This window comes from Bos grunniens, chromosome 8 (assembly GCF_055505025.1).
Source record: "Bos grunniens cultivar Pamir isolate PY7600 chromosome 8, Bosgru_T2T1.0, whole genome shotgun sequence".
In the NCBI taxonomy this organism is placed as follows: Eukaryota; Metazoa; Chordata; class Mammalia; order Artiodactyla; family Bovidae; genus Bos; species Bos grunniens.
In genome coordinates this window covers 67,888,031-67,904,662 of record NC_141172.1, presented here as the reverse complement: position 1 = coordinate 67,904,662, position 16,632 = coordinate 67,888,031, and the positions used below count along the sequence as shown (strand labels likewise).

The 16,632-nt window shown below is 41.8% G+C and overlaps 1 protein-coding gene across 2 annotated transcripts in view; it reads right to left on the bottom strand.

Annotated features, from left to right (window-relative positions):
• The window catches only part of XPO7 (exportin 7), a 91,325-nt gene extending 75,237 nt beyond the window's left edge, over positions 1–16,088 (bottom strand). Inside the window, exon 1 of one of the 2 annotated variants that reach the window (XM_086416124.1) lies at positions 15,927–16,088. In XM_086416124.1, coding sequence (XP_086272250.1) covers positions 15,927–15,944 — 18 coding nt within the window. In that variant the 5' untranslated portion in view covers positions 15,945–16,088. The remainder of the gene's footprint in view (positions 1–15,926) is intronic. The other variant, XM_086416123.1, reaches the window with a different exon arrangement.
• Positions 16,089–16,632: the final 544 nt, after the last annotated feature.

Sequence of the window (16,632 nt, the reverse complement as noted above, 5' to 3'; positions counted from 1 at the left end):
CCGACTCTGTGCAACCCCATAGACGGCAGCCCACCAGGCTCTGCCATCCCTGGGATTCTCCAGGCAAGAACACTGGAGTGGGTTGCCACTGCCTTCTCCATTGTGTGAAAGTGAAAAGTGAAAGTGAAGTCGCTCAGTCGATTTGCTAATCTCTGTAACTTCATCTCCCCTGGGTCAATAAGCTGCAGACAGGATGGTCTCCTCTAGTTCTGCAAGAGGAGGTTTTGCTGACCTCAGGGCCTTTAAACATGCCGTTTCTTTTTGTCTGGTACACTGTTCCCTTCCTTTCTTGCTATCTCCACCCAATAATAAAAATAAGAAATCACTCTCCAAAGATTTCAATATCACTTATCACAAATTGTAAATATAGATCTACTGGCACAATTTCTGAGTAGTTATCTCTGAGCAAGTTATCATGCCTTTTTTTTTTCCTTCTGCTTTTTCTCTAGTATTTAGCATAGTGTCTGCCCCATAGAAAGGAAATACATAATCTGAAAAACCATTTTCTTGTCTAAACTTATTCTTGTCTAATAAACCTTCCTTAAGCATGTTGACTTGTATAGTTGCATAACAAAATTAAGATTTGAATGGTCAGGATAGTTAAAATCCTTGCATTATCATTCATACACACACACACACACACACACACACACATAATAGCTATCCTTGAAAAAGAGGGCATGTAAATTAAAAAAAATTTTATCATCACACTCTAAGATTATTTTTAGCTTAAAAATTATGTGATTCTAATCCCATTTCATGAACTGGTAACAGTATTATTCTCATTACCAAGGGTATGTAATATAATTATTGCATTCATAAATGAAACATTATGAATACTCAGTTGTAGCTTAACAAAAACAGTATTTGGTGGAGACATGTTTAACTGGCTTTAAAATGTTTTCTTAAATAAAATGTAATATTAAATAGGCAGCAAGCTACTATTGTACATCATTAAAATAATTGTCCATTTAAACACAGGGGTCAGGATGGTACTCCAGTCTTAAACCTGTACATGTTATTGGGGTACTCATGATTTATATAACCCTGAATCTTTCAATTACAGGAATTTTCAAAACAGCACATCATCTATTAAACAACAGTAATAATGGTAACATCATAAGAAGACATTTCAACAGTTTTCTAAAACCTCGGAACGTCATGTACTCCTGTAACTGTGGCAGTCAAGTAAGACACCATCATGAAAGTGTAGTTGCTCAATTGTGTCCGACTCTTTGCGACCCTATGGACTGTAGCCCGCCAGGCTCCTCTGTCCACAGGATTTTCCAGGCAAGAATACTGGAGTGGGTTGCTATTTCCTTCTCCAGGGGATCTTTTGGACCCAGGGATCGAACTCAGGTCTCCCGAATTGCAGGCAGATTCTTTACCATCTGAGCCACCAGGGAATCCTTTAAGACACTTGCCATGTGTCAATTAATGCCATGCCAATTAATACTTTCTTGTCCTACAGAAATGCCAGCTTTGATCTTTAAAAGTCAATGCATATATCAAATACACCATATACCATGTATATAGGCCAACTTTCCTTGTATTCCCTCATTTGTATGTTTTAAAAAACCTGCCTGCAACGCAGGAGACTCAGGTTTGATTCCTGGGTCAGGAAGATCCCCTGGAGAAGGGAATGACAACCCACTCCAGTATCCTTGCCTGGGGAATTCCATGGACAGAGGAGCCTGGCCGGCTATAGTCCATGGGGTCACAAACAGCTGGACACAACTGAGTGAATTTCACTTCACTATTAACAGATATGGAGAATGAACAGCCTGTCCATATCAAGAATGAACAGCCTATAATTTCTGAGCCTTGCTGAGATTTAACATTCTGAGATATTAAGATAGCATCTCCTCTGGCCTACTGAATAGCATTCTAACTATTGTTAAATATGTTTAAAAGCTTGTAAGTAAGAAAGATTTAAGAAAGGGATAGAGAACAGAGCGTTTACTGACCTAAAAGTTCAGAAGAAAGCCTCTCAACTCTCCTTATCTCTTTTCCCATGAGAAAAGCCCAAATACTGTATGTACTCCTTTAGAAGACTCCACCAAAAAGATTAAGGAGATCAAAGTGAAAGTCGCTCAGTTGTGTCCAACTCTTTGCGAGTACAGTCGATGGAATTCTCCAGGCCAGAATACTAGAGTGGGTAGCCTTTCCCTTCTCCAGGGGATCTTCCCAACCCGGGGAATCGAACGCAGGTCTCCCATAGTGCAGGCGGATTCTTTACCAGCTGAGTGACCAGGGAAGCCCTCAAAACAGACTATTAAAGGGAAAAAGATAAAGGTAATCACAAACACTTAATTTTAGAACCCTGAACTTTGATTCAGAGAAGCTAGAATTTAGAGTTCTGTATTTACCTTCTGACAGAAAAAGCAAAAAAGAGTTTTAAGTAAATGTCTCTTAGGTTTTGGTATACATGCCCCATACATGGCAGTTTTCTGATTCTTTGGAATTTTTCCCCTAACAGGTCTGTAAAATATCAATTTGCCTTAAGTTTACACTATTATATGACCTACCAAAAAATCCAGGAACTCATCAAGTCACCCAACAAGGAAAACCAGGCAAGTTGGGAAACAGATTTAGAAGAAATAATGAGTTTTAAAAAAGAAGTCTTTTCTGGATACCCCTCAAACACTAGTTATGATGGGAGATAACTAGTGTTTGAGGGTAAAAAACCTAATCTGGTTTTCCAAAAAATAAAAATAGGATGGGAAGACAAAAGAGACCAAGGGTTATAAGTTTAGTTCAACATCAAGCAGATTTAGTTTTAATTGCTTTAACAATAAAGAAATCTTTAAGAGATACTGATGGCCAGAGCTGTCAACACTGTAAGTTTTACTCAAACTTTTAAATATAACCTCTTTTTTACTGCATGCATGTCAATTTCAGACTTCCTAGGTGGGGCAGGGACAATGGTAAGGAACCCACCTGCCCATGCAGGACAAGCAAGAGATATGGGTTCGATCCCTGGGTTGGGAAGATACCCTGGAGGCAGAAAAGGCAGCCCACCCCAGCACTCTTGCCTGGGAAATCTCATGGACAGAGGAGCCTGGTAGGCTATAGTCCCTGGGGTTCCAAAGTGTCAGACATGACTGAGCAGCTGAGTACACACGAATGTGCACACATCAATTTCCTGGCCGATTGTCAAAAGCATTTTATTCCTGCCTCTGGTAACATAATCTGAGGCTGTTTCAGGAAACAAACGAATAAAATACCAGAGTTTCACTAAGTTTTACAGTTGCTGTTAAGACTTGGTAAGAAATATAACAGGTGTGTATCGTGAGTAGCTAACATGTTACATATTTACATCTGAAGGCTATGACCTTCACTATGAAAACATGAGTTCCAAACAAGCTGATAACAGGTAAAGAAATGCCTACTGGACAAATCTCCACTCAAATGTTCGCCAGCCCTTCAAAATCTGTATATTTAAGACTGACCTTACTATCTTTTCAACATCTTGTTCATTCATTCACTATCAACTTTGCTGCCCAGAAATGTGGACGCCTGCCTTCTCACTTTATACATTCAACTGTTAACCAAACCCCACAGTGTAACCTCCTTAACATCAATTTTCTATTCTCCATCCTTGCAGCTAACTTACGTTAGTTCAAGTCCCAATTACTTCTTACATTGTCTGCTGCTTCATCTGCTGCATTGTCTACATCGAATCAATTTTCTATACCATCACCACAGTGATGTGATTATTCTGTCACTTCTACTTAACAACTTTCAACTACACATCCACTGCACAAATTCCTTACTAAGATGTAACTGGCTCTTTACCTTCTGGTCTCTTCTACCATTAGAGTCTCATTTCTCACTTAGTTCCTCTTTATTCCCTATACAGCAGCAATATTTCACTGCTTTCACTTTCTTGGACTTTCTTGGAATATTCCATGAATATATATATATGTATGCATAAATATATATGTATGTATGTGTATGCATGTGTGTGTGTACATATGTATCTTTTCTTATGGTATTCCCTCTAGCTGGTATACTCTTACCAACTGGGAGAAGACCATGTCTTTTTAGATCTGGCTTAAGCATTCACCACGTTAAGAAGCCTCTCCTGGCTCTCCAACGGAAGACTGACATCTGTCTCACTCTACAGTCCTTGTGTCTGTGCATGCTAAGTCACTCAGTCATGTCCGACTCTTTGCAACCCCATGGACTATATCCCACCGGGCTCCTGTCCATGGGATTCTCCAGGCAAGAACACTGGAGTGGGTTGCCATGCCATCCTCCAGGGGATCTTCCTGACCCGGGAATCAAACCCACATCTCTTATGCCTCCTGCACTGGCAGGCAGGTTCTTTACCACCAGTGCCACTGGGAATGGACTGGTATACATTTCTAGTTATTCAGGTCCTTGAGCACTGATGCCACACCTCCCTCAATACACGTCTCCTTACATCTACATACAAGAACATCACTAGAATGCCCACTTTCTACTTTCTCACTGTTAGCTGGTGCAGCAAAGCATTTATTTCTAGGGTGGATTATACTGACATGGCTGGCTAGTCACTAAAAATTTATAAACACTTCTATTTATGTTAAGAACAAGATAATTCATCCACTATAATAACTACATTGCTGTTGTTTGTTGCTTAGTTGCTACGCTGTGTCGGACTCTTTTGCGACCCCATGGGCTCTGGCCTGCCAGCCTTCTCTGTCCATTGGATTTCCCAGGCAAGAATAATGGAGAGGGTTGCCATTTCCATCTCCAGGGGCTCCTTCTGATCCATAGGTCAAACCCATGTCTCCTGCATCACAGGTGGATTCTTTCCCACTGAGCCACTGGCAAGCCTATAGTAATTACATATTTTTTCCTAAAGAAGAGGATGACTATTTGAAAATGGATTTACTGGGCTCCACTTCATTATTTAAAATTGGTTACGTCTGTCCCCAAGAGCTGAACCACAAAACAAGTTTTCACTGATACAAAGGAAAATCTTAAAATACAATCTTAAAAAGGCTGTTTCAACCATTTTAATTTCTAATATTTCTGGGTTATTTTTTCAAAGCTAACGCTATAATTATGAAAAACTTTAAGGTCAATAATATTTTAAAAGTAGTAACTAAAGGGAACCAGAATTGCTAGCATATCAAGACTCAGCATCTTTAAAAATTTTTTTAATTGGAGGATAATTGCTCTACAATGTTGTGTTTCTGATATACAACAAAACAAAGTGAGTGAGTTATATGTACACATATATCTCTTCCCTCTTGAGCCTCCTTCCCACCTCCCACCCCATCCCACCCCTCTAGATTGTCACAGAGCACAGGGTTACCTCCCTGTGTCATACACCACATTTCCACTGGCTATACTTTGGCCACCTCATGCGAAGAGTTGACTCATTGGAAAAGACTCTGATGCTGGGAGGGATTGGGGGCAAGAGGAGAAGGGGACGACAGAGGATGAGATGGCTGGATGGCATCACCGACTCGATGGACATGAGTCTGAGTGAACTCCGGGAGTTGGTGATGGACAGGGAGGCCTGGCGTGCTGCGATTCATGGGGTTGCAAAGAGTCGTACACAACTGAGCAACTGATCTGATCTGATCTGTTTTACACAAGGAAATGTATCTATTTCAATGCTACTCTGTCAACTCGTCCCATCCTCTCCTGCCCACTGTGTCCATAAGTCTGTTCTCTGCAAGGGTTAGCATCTTGAATAAGTAATATAATTGCTTAATATCCTCCCTCCATTTTACCCGTAAAATGGTTACGGAGGGGAGGGGTTAGAAGGTTTGTTTCTGCAAAGTGCTTTGGGAAAGAATACATTTAGGGTACTTTTAAAAAGTCTCTAACACACTACTTCCTATCAGTAAAATTCTGAATTTCTTTAATGATTTGACTGCTTCCTCTCACTCCCTTGGCTAAGTAAGAGAACAAACATATCACAGGCTCAGAGCATGAACTGTAATGTTAAATAAATTATTAAACATGTCTACTTGCATTCACATACTTGGGAGAATGAGGATTTAGTTTATTTTTGCAGGCATACAGGAAAGCAATTCTATAACCTATTTTCCACTTCTGTGGCCAATCTCTTTGGTTCTGTGGCAGATTTTTCTTATTCCAGGGTAGCACTGTCCGACATAAGTGTCCATGATAATGGAAAGATGTTGTAACTGCATTGTAGAGTATGGCAGCCACCATGTGACTACCGGGCACTTGAAATGTGATCAGCTGAATGAAGAAGTTAATTTTTACTTTAAAATAGCAAAATGTGGCTAGAAGTTACCATTCTGATCAGTGCAGTAATAAATGCCAGTGTCAACAAAATGTATCAAGTTTGATCTGGTTCCTGGCAAATTGGGCTTGGGTTAGACCCATACTGGACTAGCCCTCTCCCCACTGAAGGGTCAGGCAATAGATTTGAGGGGACACACCCCCAGGAATCTGCAAACTTCTGTAGAAGACCAGAGAGTAACTATTTTAGACTTTGTGGGCCAGGAGGCCAAATGGTCTCTGTTGCAACTATCCATCTCTAACAGTGTAACACAGAAGTGGCCATACATAATTTGGAAAGGAGTTCATGTGGCTGTGTTCCAATACAACTTTTATTTATGAACACAGAAATAAGAATTTCATGTAATTATCATGTGTCATGGAACATTATTATTATTGTTCTCTTTTAGATTTTTTTCAACAATTTAAGAATGCAAAAACTGTTCTTAGTTTTCAGGCCGTACAAAAACAGGTTGTGGAGCCAAACTACCTGCCTGGCTTGCAAGCCTCCGAGATACAAGAAGGTCAGTAAGCCAAGAAGAGACACACAACACTGTTAGTTATCAAGGAAATGCCAACTAAAACCACAATAAGATCCCACAAGAATGGCAAAAGCAAAGGCTGGTGCAGATACGGAGTCCTTGGAACTATTACACACTGATGGTGAGAAAGTAAAATGCTACAATCACTTCGGCAGTTTCTTTAAAAGGTTAAACATATCATAGGACTCAGTAACCCTACTCCAAGTATGTAAGAGAAAATTTATGTCTATACAGAGACTTCCATATGGCTATTTATATGCCCTTTATTCAGAGGGACTAAAAACTGGAAAACCACCCCAATACCACAGAGGGGTGAAGGGATACACAAAGTGGCACATTCAGACCATGAAATACTACTGAGCAATAAAAAGTAACCAGCTACTGGTAATATGCGACAAACGGAGTGAAACGCAAAATCACTGTGTTGAATAAAACAAATCAAAACCCAAAGAGTACATAGTACATGCATTACATAAAATTCCGGGAAATACAAACTAATCTACAGTGACAGAAAGCAGATGAGGGCTGTCAAGAACTAAAGGCTGAGGGAGGGGCAGACTGCAGTTAGGAGGAAATGTTCTGCATTTTAATTGTGGTAAAGCAGTAAAAGTTGTGTATATGTCAACTTATACACTTTAAATGGATGCTGTTTCCTGTATACATAAAGATGAGTTAAAGCAAGTCTTGATTCCACTGGCATCCAATTTACACACAGCAATCTCTGTGAACTGTTCTATTCACTTTTGTAAGTGCTGTTTAACTTGAGGAGATGGGTAAGCGAGGGACCGGTTAAGTTAGCCTGGAGTCTCTCACCATCACTGCAGATGGGACCTGTAGGGCACATTAGAAGTTACTTGGATCAAACAAAGAGACAAGTTTTTTTTTTGTCTTTAAACTGTCTTTAAACAGACAAGTTTTAGGAATTCTGTGAATTGAAAATCTTTCCTGTTCATACACTCTGATCTCTCTGTCTGGAATATGTATGATAATTCAGACTAAAATGTAGGATTCCAAGAATTAGTAAATAATCCTTTATGTTAAAACAAGTTTCCATTTGTAATACCTCTGAAATACTGTCCTTACTTAAGAACAATAACAAAACAACAAAAACCCCTGTTGCTCAGACTCAGTTTGTTTGAAAATATTTGATATATACCAAATATTTATGTCTATGGAGACTACAAGATACTTGCTCAACTCTGGAATGACATTATCAATTCAAAACATTAAGAGGAAAGAAAACAAGGTCCCATTTTCTAGTTAAGTTTTATTCATTCTTTTAAATTCTAGGCTAGTTTTTGACAAGAACTTACAGGGACTTGTTAGATGGAGCAATGGCAAAATAATGATTAAAACATCACTTACTAACAAAAAATAAAAAATATTTTAAATAATCTATAGCTATACATTGGTCAAATCTGGGATAGTTTTATTTTTTAACTGAGTATAGATATGTGAAATACAAACTTGGCTCCCCAGATTCTTCTCAGAGCAAACAATGTTACAGGTTTCTAGAGTCAAATTAAATGTCATGCTTGACTTCAGACAATGTGCTTTGGAAGAGAGAAGTAAAATACCAAAATGCAGGAGTTAGTGGAGATGAGGTGGTTGAAAAAACTGAGATTTGAAATTATTTGCTAAACTTAAGACACATGTTTTCAAAACACCAGGCTTCCCCGGTGGCTCAGACAGTAAAGCATCTATCTGCAATGCAGGAGACCCAGGTTCAATCCCCAGGTTGGGAAGATCCCCTGGAGAAGCAAATGGCAGCCCACTCCAGTATTCTTGCCTGGAAATCTCATGGATAGAGGAGCCTGGTAGGCTAAGTCCATGGGGTCCGCAAAGACTCAGACACGACTGAGCGACTTCACTTTCACATTTTCAAAACTCTGCAAATATTACTAAATAGGCCTGAAAAAAATCCTTTAGAAAACTCTGCTTTTCCCATTTCTGACCTTAAATACACCCCTTTTAACCATATACTATTGACTCCGATGTTAGGGAAGATGTCTAGCATAACTCTCAATTCTTTCTGAAACTACACACTTCAAGTATTATAATTTATCATACAAACTAGAAATAAGATCAGATTTTGTGAGCAACACAGATTCGTGCACTTAAAAATTAAAAGGCCACCACCGCTATAGGATCACAACTTCCTGATGTAGCACAGGAATATTCAATTAATCTAATTTTTTTCCCAAGTATTTACAGGAAAGCATTTGACTGCTTTTCATCTTAAGTTTTTCTCTAAGAGAGGCTTAAATCCAGGGACTTTAAGTGATAATCATTTTTTACAAGCATCAACATCTGACTAATAACATTAATTTCTTGGCACCACAGAAAATGTCCTTCACTGCTTACTGCTTAAGAGAGCTCTTTACTTATTATCTGGGGTAAAACAGGGCTCAATTTGTGAGACACGCTACAGATTTAGTCCTCACATTCCCCAACAAAAAATGGTAGGTGGGAGAGAGGAAGGCATATTTTTTAGATAGATGAAATCGAAGTATAAGTATTACATAAATATCTTAGGAAAATATATGACAGTGTACATATGAATTGAGAAGATGGTTCTTTATTTGGGAGAGAATGGTAAGGATGACAACTAGAAATCCTAGCAGAATGCTGAAAGTATAAGGGACTTAAATGTGTGTGCGTGGTCAGCCGTGTCTGACTCTTTGTAACCCCATGGACTGCCCCCGCCTCAACCTTCCCCCGCCCCCCCTCCCCCACCTCCTCTGTCCATGGGATTTTCCAGGTAAGAATACTGGAGTGGGTTGCCAGTTCCTCCTCCAAGGTATCCTCTAAACCCAGGGATCGAATGAATCTGTGTCTCTTGCCCCTCCTGTGTTGGCAGGCGAATTCTTTACCACTAGTGCCACCTGGGTAGCCTGTAAGGGACTTAAGTGCCAGTTGCTCAGCTGTGTCGGACTTTGTCAACCTGTGGATTGTAGCCCAACAGGCTCCTTTGTCCATGGAGTTCTCCAGGTAAGACTACTGGAGTGGGTTGCCAATCCCTTCTCCAGGGGATCTTCCTGACCCAGGGATCGAACCCGGGTCTCCTGCATTGCAGGCAAATTCTTTCCATCTGAGCCACCAGGGAAGTCTGTAAGGGACTTAAGAGAGCACCTAATTCAGGTTCAAGGAGACTAAATGAGTTGCCCAATTAAATGGCATAACACATATCAAGGGCTTAGCGTGGTGCTGGCACGTAACAGATATTCCATAAACGTTTGTATCACCCTTTTGCTTACCCCCAACCAAGGTCCCCCACCAGTAAGGTGTGCAAGAACCACCACCACACTGTAACCTAAATCTTCCAGAGATACCAGGTCCTTTCATCAGCCTATTTCAAGGAACATCACTATGATCTGTATAATACCTACTGTGTAGAGTTGCTGTGAACATTAAATGAAATCATGTAAAATGGTTAGAAGCTAAAAGTCCAATCAATGCTAGCATGAAGTTTCCAATGCTGTCCTCTCTCAAACGTGTCCTTTCCATTCATGACAGTACGAGTGTGTATGTGTGTCTCTGTGTGTGTGTGCACAAACACGTATGATGGGGTAAGGAACCATGGATGCAAATATCAGATACACTTAAGACTCAATTTTTGACATTTCCTCTCCTTTCTGCAGATTTTGATATGGACTCCTGGGTACCAATCTCATTTCAGTGAAAATTTCCTGCCACCATGAGTAACTCACTTTCAGTGTGAGGCACAAACTCAGATGTACTGGAATGGGGTAAAGGTGATGGAAGCAACAGTTCCTTCATTCAAGGATATGTTGACAAAAACAATGTCTCACTACAAATTCACAACTCAACCCAGGTTCAGTATCTCATTACCATGCAAGGCCCCTGAAAATAGGACATCACATCTTGTACTTCCTTGCATGTGTGTAAGACAGGTCATTAAATGCGTAATAGTCATTCACTGTCTTTCATCATCCTCAAAAATTCAGTATAAAAATTCAACCTGCATGTAACTCTCCAGGAATATATACTGAGACCCTGAACTAGCTTGAGAAAGACTTATAAATCAGTTTCTCAATAAAATACGATAGGTGTTTCATCTAAAAAGGAATATATCTTTAAACTCTAGTTCTAAAGTACTCAAATAGCTTGAAATTGTAGGCAAATTTTTACATAGATATACTTTACTTCCCTAGAGAGTACACAGCTTCTATTACATTCTTAAACAAAGTCCCCCCAAAACTGAAGAACCAGTGTTCTATGCTGCTTCTCCCCTGGCTTTGAAGTTCAAGTTCTCATGGATAGGCCTTCCACAGCTGGACTCCTAAAAGCATCCTTAAAAATCAAATGACCGGACAGTAATTACCCTCAGCAGGAAGGATGTGTGGGTAGCTGTAGAGAGGGCCATCAGAGGGACTTCTGAGGCACTGAAAACATCGTGGATTTGGGTACTGGTTGTAAGAGTGTACACTCTGTGAAAATTCATCAGGCTGAAAAATTATGATTTTTGTATGTCTGAAGGAATATTTCAATAAGAGATAAAAAAAAAAAAAAAACACGTAACAAAGATGGGTCACTTAAACGTAGCAGACATCATTACATAATGTAAAAAAAGAAGTCCTTAAAAATTACATCCTAGGAAGGGTCAGTGGTGAAGAGCTGAAATCTCCAGACAATAGCCAGAGAGGCACTGTGGCCCCCACCCACCCTCCTGCAACTAAGTAACTAATGCCTGCCAATGAGCATGTGGGTGAGCCTGCAAACAGGTTCTCCATCCTTAGTTAAGCCTAGAGGTGAACCACAGCCCGGCTGACAGCTTGACAACCAGACCCTCAGCTAGAACCATCTAGTCAAGACACTCCCGGATTCCTGACTCTGAGAATATCTGTGAGATAATATATGTTTGGTGTTTAAAAGAAGGAAAAAAAAAAACTATGATGCAATATCTAAATACTCTCTTCCTTACATACATGAAAGTGAGCAAAGTAGCCTTGGAAGTTGTACCTACAGACACATCAGCTTATCGGTTTAAATTGGCAACTTTCACCTCGCGAAGGGCTGTGGTACAATATCATGTTCCAAACCCAATCAAGAAGAAAATATAGCTGGTGGTTATGAACATCAATTCTGGGATCAAATGGAAGTTAATATATCTGTAAGATACAGAACAGGGATCTTCTTAATGCTCCTTTTTCCTACCTCCATCTAAATTACAGATTCCATTATAGAAATATTTTGTTTTATTTTGTGTCTATATCACATGGATGTAGACAACCCTTAATTCTTCTGAAGGCTTTTCTCACAAGAGGTAATAACACTGTCAGAATTATCAAGTACGTATAAAGGTGTCCGTCTAAAATACTGACATTATTTGTATAAATCCACAGGAGAGGTACCTGGGGTGAAACAGGGAATGTGTAGCTATTTCGTATGATCCAACACAAATGTAGCATGTTTTGCAATCAATGTATTAGTTCTTCTATCCATTTGTACTTCTGAAGCCTGCCCAAGACAGTATCAGAATTTGATACTTCAGCAGTCTGGCTCCAGTATCTTTTTCAGTCCCCAATCCTCTGCAGTTCCCAGCACAGAGAAGGGCTTTGGGCACATTAAGCCCTTACTGTATCAGTTTAACTGAAAGAAAATTACCAAAGTAACTATTTTCCCTCCTTTAAAATTCTCCAAAGTTGTACAGAATTCTCTTCTCCAAATAAATCACCCATAGTCCTTCATGTTTCCTTGCATGTTTTTAAAAGCTAAAAAGACAACTATCTTTTCCTCTAAACGGGCTAAACTTTTGCACTCTGTTAAATTTTAACCTGCCAGCTTTAATGATTCTTCTTGACCCCTAGAGTTACAGTGGTGGTCAATATTTAAACAAATATGACTATGTGAAAACTGTATTTTCTGTTATTACTCAGTCATAATGCAGATACCAGTAAATAATACTGTAAGAGTCTGAGTAAGACCCGGGATAACAATAGAATAAATCCAACAAACCCCCAGAATTATCATTCATTTAATATATTTACATGTGTGTTAGTCGCTCAGTCGTGTCCAACTCTTTGCGACCCCCATGGACTGTAGCCCACCAGGCTCCTCTGTCCATGGGATTCTCCAGGCAAGAATACTGGAGTGGGCTGCCATTTCCTTCTCCAGGGAATCTTCCTGACCCAGGGATTGAACCAGGGTCTCCTGAATTGCAGAGGGACTCTTTACCATCTGAGCTATAGGGAAGTCCCATATTTACATAGACTTATATGTTAAATAATATACTTAATATCCAATTATATCATATACATTTTCCTTTTTCTCTTGAGCCTGGATACCAGCTAGCAGTATTAAAACATCTGATGATCCTTCTTAATGTTTCTGTTACACTGTACACTAACTTTCATTTCTTTACCATAACTAGCCAGCAAGTGAAAATACCAAATCCTCATTATCTTCATCTAACTTAATGTTTTTTAAAAACGGAAGGAGGACCATTCATTTTATGAAGATAAATACAAATGAGTTTGATTTTTAACAATCACTGCCTCCTTGGTGGGTGTTAGATAAGGTTCTCTAAGACCAAGAGTAAGAAACTTATCACAACGAGAAGGTTCTTACAAGCCTCTCTTCTGAAGAGACTTGACTACTGACATCAACAGAGCTAAAAGACAAATCAAATATTGTAATTTTCCATTACTATCGCTTTGTGACTTCCATTAAATACTTATCAGAAGAGATGCTCAGGACTCCAGCCTAAGAATCATATGACACTTACTTAGTGTCAATAGAAAAAACAACAATACAAAACTGCTCACCCTGGTGGTTCAGGAAAGCACTAGCTACATAATGACTCAACTATTTAGAACTACACATGAAGCTTTCAAATAATAACTGTTTTGAATCAGTGATAGACTTTTTTAAACCTCATATTCCAATAGTGTTTTCAGAAAAATACTACCCCTCAAAGCACTTCAGATTTGTCCTTAATCTTTTCATTTATTTACTCATTCCACACGGGGGAGAACTTATCTTTTTCTTGAGAAGGTTTTCTGCTACAATAAAGTACATGTTTAAGACTCCAAGTATCCAAAACTAAAAGTAATCTAGTGGTCTAACAAACAAAAGCATAAAGAGAAAAAATTCCTTCACAGACTTATCTGGTTGTTAAAAAGACCACTATTAGAGAGTAACATACTGTAACTCTCTGAAATCAAATGAAGCACTGAACTGGCCTCCTCCTCTTTGTTTTGAAAAGTTAGTAAGTTCTTACTTTGGTAGATTTTTATGTTGGGGTGGGTGGGGAAAAAAAAAACAACTCCTTACTAAGGCAGATCCTCCTTTGAGAGGTAAGTGCTATGAAGACCGCTTGAACTCATCCTGACGTTCCTCTGGTGAGGAATGACCACCTTTTTGATTCAAAATGTGGGAGAGATCACAGGAAGAGAGACTTCTTTGCAAGAGATAAGACAGATGCATATTCATAAAAGTACATGAACTTCCTGTCTTCCAAAGCATCATCAGAAAGGCTATCTATTCAAACCATATTCTGGAATGCTCTCTGACACTATTTTTTTATTTCCCCAGTAGATAAAAGCATGGGACCCAAAGTCAGAAGCCTCCAATCCACTTCCTAAATAAATCTAACATCAGTTCTATGCTTCAGTTTCCTCAAAATGACAGAAGTAGTTAATGCCTATCTACTCTTTTAGGATGGAAGAATTAAAAAAAAAAAAAAAAAACACACACACACACATAAAAATCCTACATGCTTCTTAGATATGGTTGCTATAAAACTCAAGGAACTACAGTATTATAATTATCACCTTGTATCAAGTTTTACTGCTACTTCTGAATCATGCTACTGAGTTTCAAATACAAATCTGTGGTCTTCCATCAGTGGTTACAATCTTCTATATAATTCTGTCCTGATAACTTGTGCTTCCCCCTTCAAAGATTTACTCTACTGATCCCTGGCCTGAGAATTTATTTAGTCCCTTCTCTTCCAAAGAAACTGACAGAAGTCACACCACCGCAGTTCCTTGTAGACAAAACGTGAGAAGATTCTCCTTTTTACTTGAGGAATGATAACTATACAATATGCAAAATAAGGAGACACACTTGCTATACTCTCTACTTTCTACTTCCCACAACACAAAACCCGTGCGGTTACCTAGAAAATCCAAAGGTTTCTAACAATATAACTGTAACAATAACTGTGTCATAAAATTATCAGATCTAAGGCACAGAAAGGAAAAACTTTATCGAGTTTGCAAGAAATAACCCTGACTCCTCGAGCTACTTTTAGGAGCGGTTAAGGGTTTGTCCCTTTCTAGGGCCTGTGCCATGTCTTTGAAAAAAAGTGGCCTGGGCCCAAAGCACGCCCGGGGCAGCTCTGCAGCCCCATGGGGACCCTCCAGAGCAAACGTCTGCACCCAACATTGCAGCTCTCGATTCAGACACACCCCCTCCACCCCGCGTTTCAGAGGAGGTGTGGGCACTCAACTCCTTCACTGGGGATAGGGGGACCGGAGGGAGGGCGGGCCCAGGCCTGAGCACCCATTTTGGAGGATCGGGGAGCTCGGCCCTGCAGGCTGTGCGATCAGGAGTGGGGGAGTGGTGGGCGAATCCGTGGGAGCGGGGAAGGAGGCAGGAGGGAGGGGGGGTCTCTCTTATGTTCGGGGGCGAGAAGAGGAAGGCGGCGGGAAAGATTCGGTAAAGCGAGATCGATCAGTGCGAGGTATTCTTTTTGTTATCTGTTTAGGGCCGGCGAGTGTGACGGGGAAGTGCCCCTCAGGACAGAGTCGGCAAGGGGTCTCCCTACCGCCCCCGTCTTGGGGGGCACTGAGGACTTGCGGGAGGCCTCCCTCCGGAGTGAGGACAGTCACTGATAAGCGATGTACGCTGTGCCCGCCGGGGCGCGGATCCCTGAATCTCCAGCCCCGCGCGAGAGACTTGGGACCGGGTGGGAGGGGATGGAGGAGGCCCCCGGCCCGGGAGGCGGGAAAGGCCCCAGGGCTCCGGGACGGGGCGGCGTCTCCGGAGCCCGGAGTGGCAGCGGCGCGGGCCCGGCGAGCCCCGACCCTGCCCGAGCCCCTCGGGCTGCGCGCGCCCCCAGTCCCCACTCTCCGCGGCCGCCCCCTCCCCCGCAGCTCCTCTCACCTGCACATGATCCGCCATTTTGCTCCATTCATGCTCCTCTGCGGCCCCCCCTCCCCCCCAACGCGCACCTCGGCCGGGCCGCCGCCGCCGCCGCCGTCGCCGCTGCGCCTGCGCGCTGGGGGCTCGTCGCGCTGCGCTCGCGGCGTAGCGCCGCCCGGCTGCGCAGGCCCGGGCGGCAGGGGCCGCGGTTGGAGAATGCGCAGCGCCGTTGGGACGGCGTAAAGGCGCGGCAACGTCAGCGGCCCGGAGACGCGGGAGGCGGGTGGAGGAGGGAGCAGACCGGGGGGCGCGAGGGGAGGGGGCCGGCGGAACAAAGCTTTGTTTACATGATTTTTAAAGGGGCCGCGCTCGCTCCGGCGGGCCGGCGAGAGCGGCAGCGGGAGGTGGCGCTGCCTTAGCTCATCGGCTTGGCGAGGGCTCCCGGAGGGACCAAGACCTATCCCCGCCCAGACCCCTGCACCTGACGGATTCCTCCCTTCAAAACTGTCCTCACGTCGTGCCCCTCACCCGGCTGCGGCCGTGCCACTGCTGTAACACCACACCACACCACACCCCCGGGGGTTCTTCCGGTGTGCCCACCGCCCACTTAGGACGCCTGCATTATTCTTTACTTTCCCCTGCCGACGAATTTGTGTCCTTCTGGATTTCTGCTCCAGTGGACAGGGGTCATTGCTCTCTCATCCTAGGTTTTACCAGCAACTCAAAT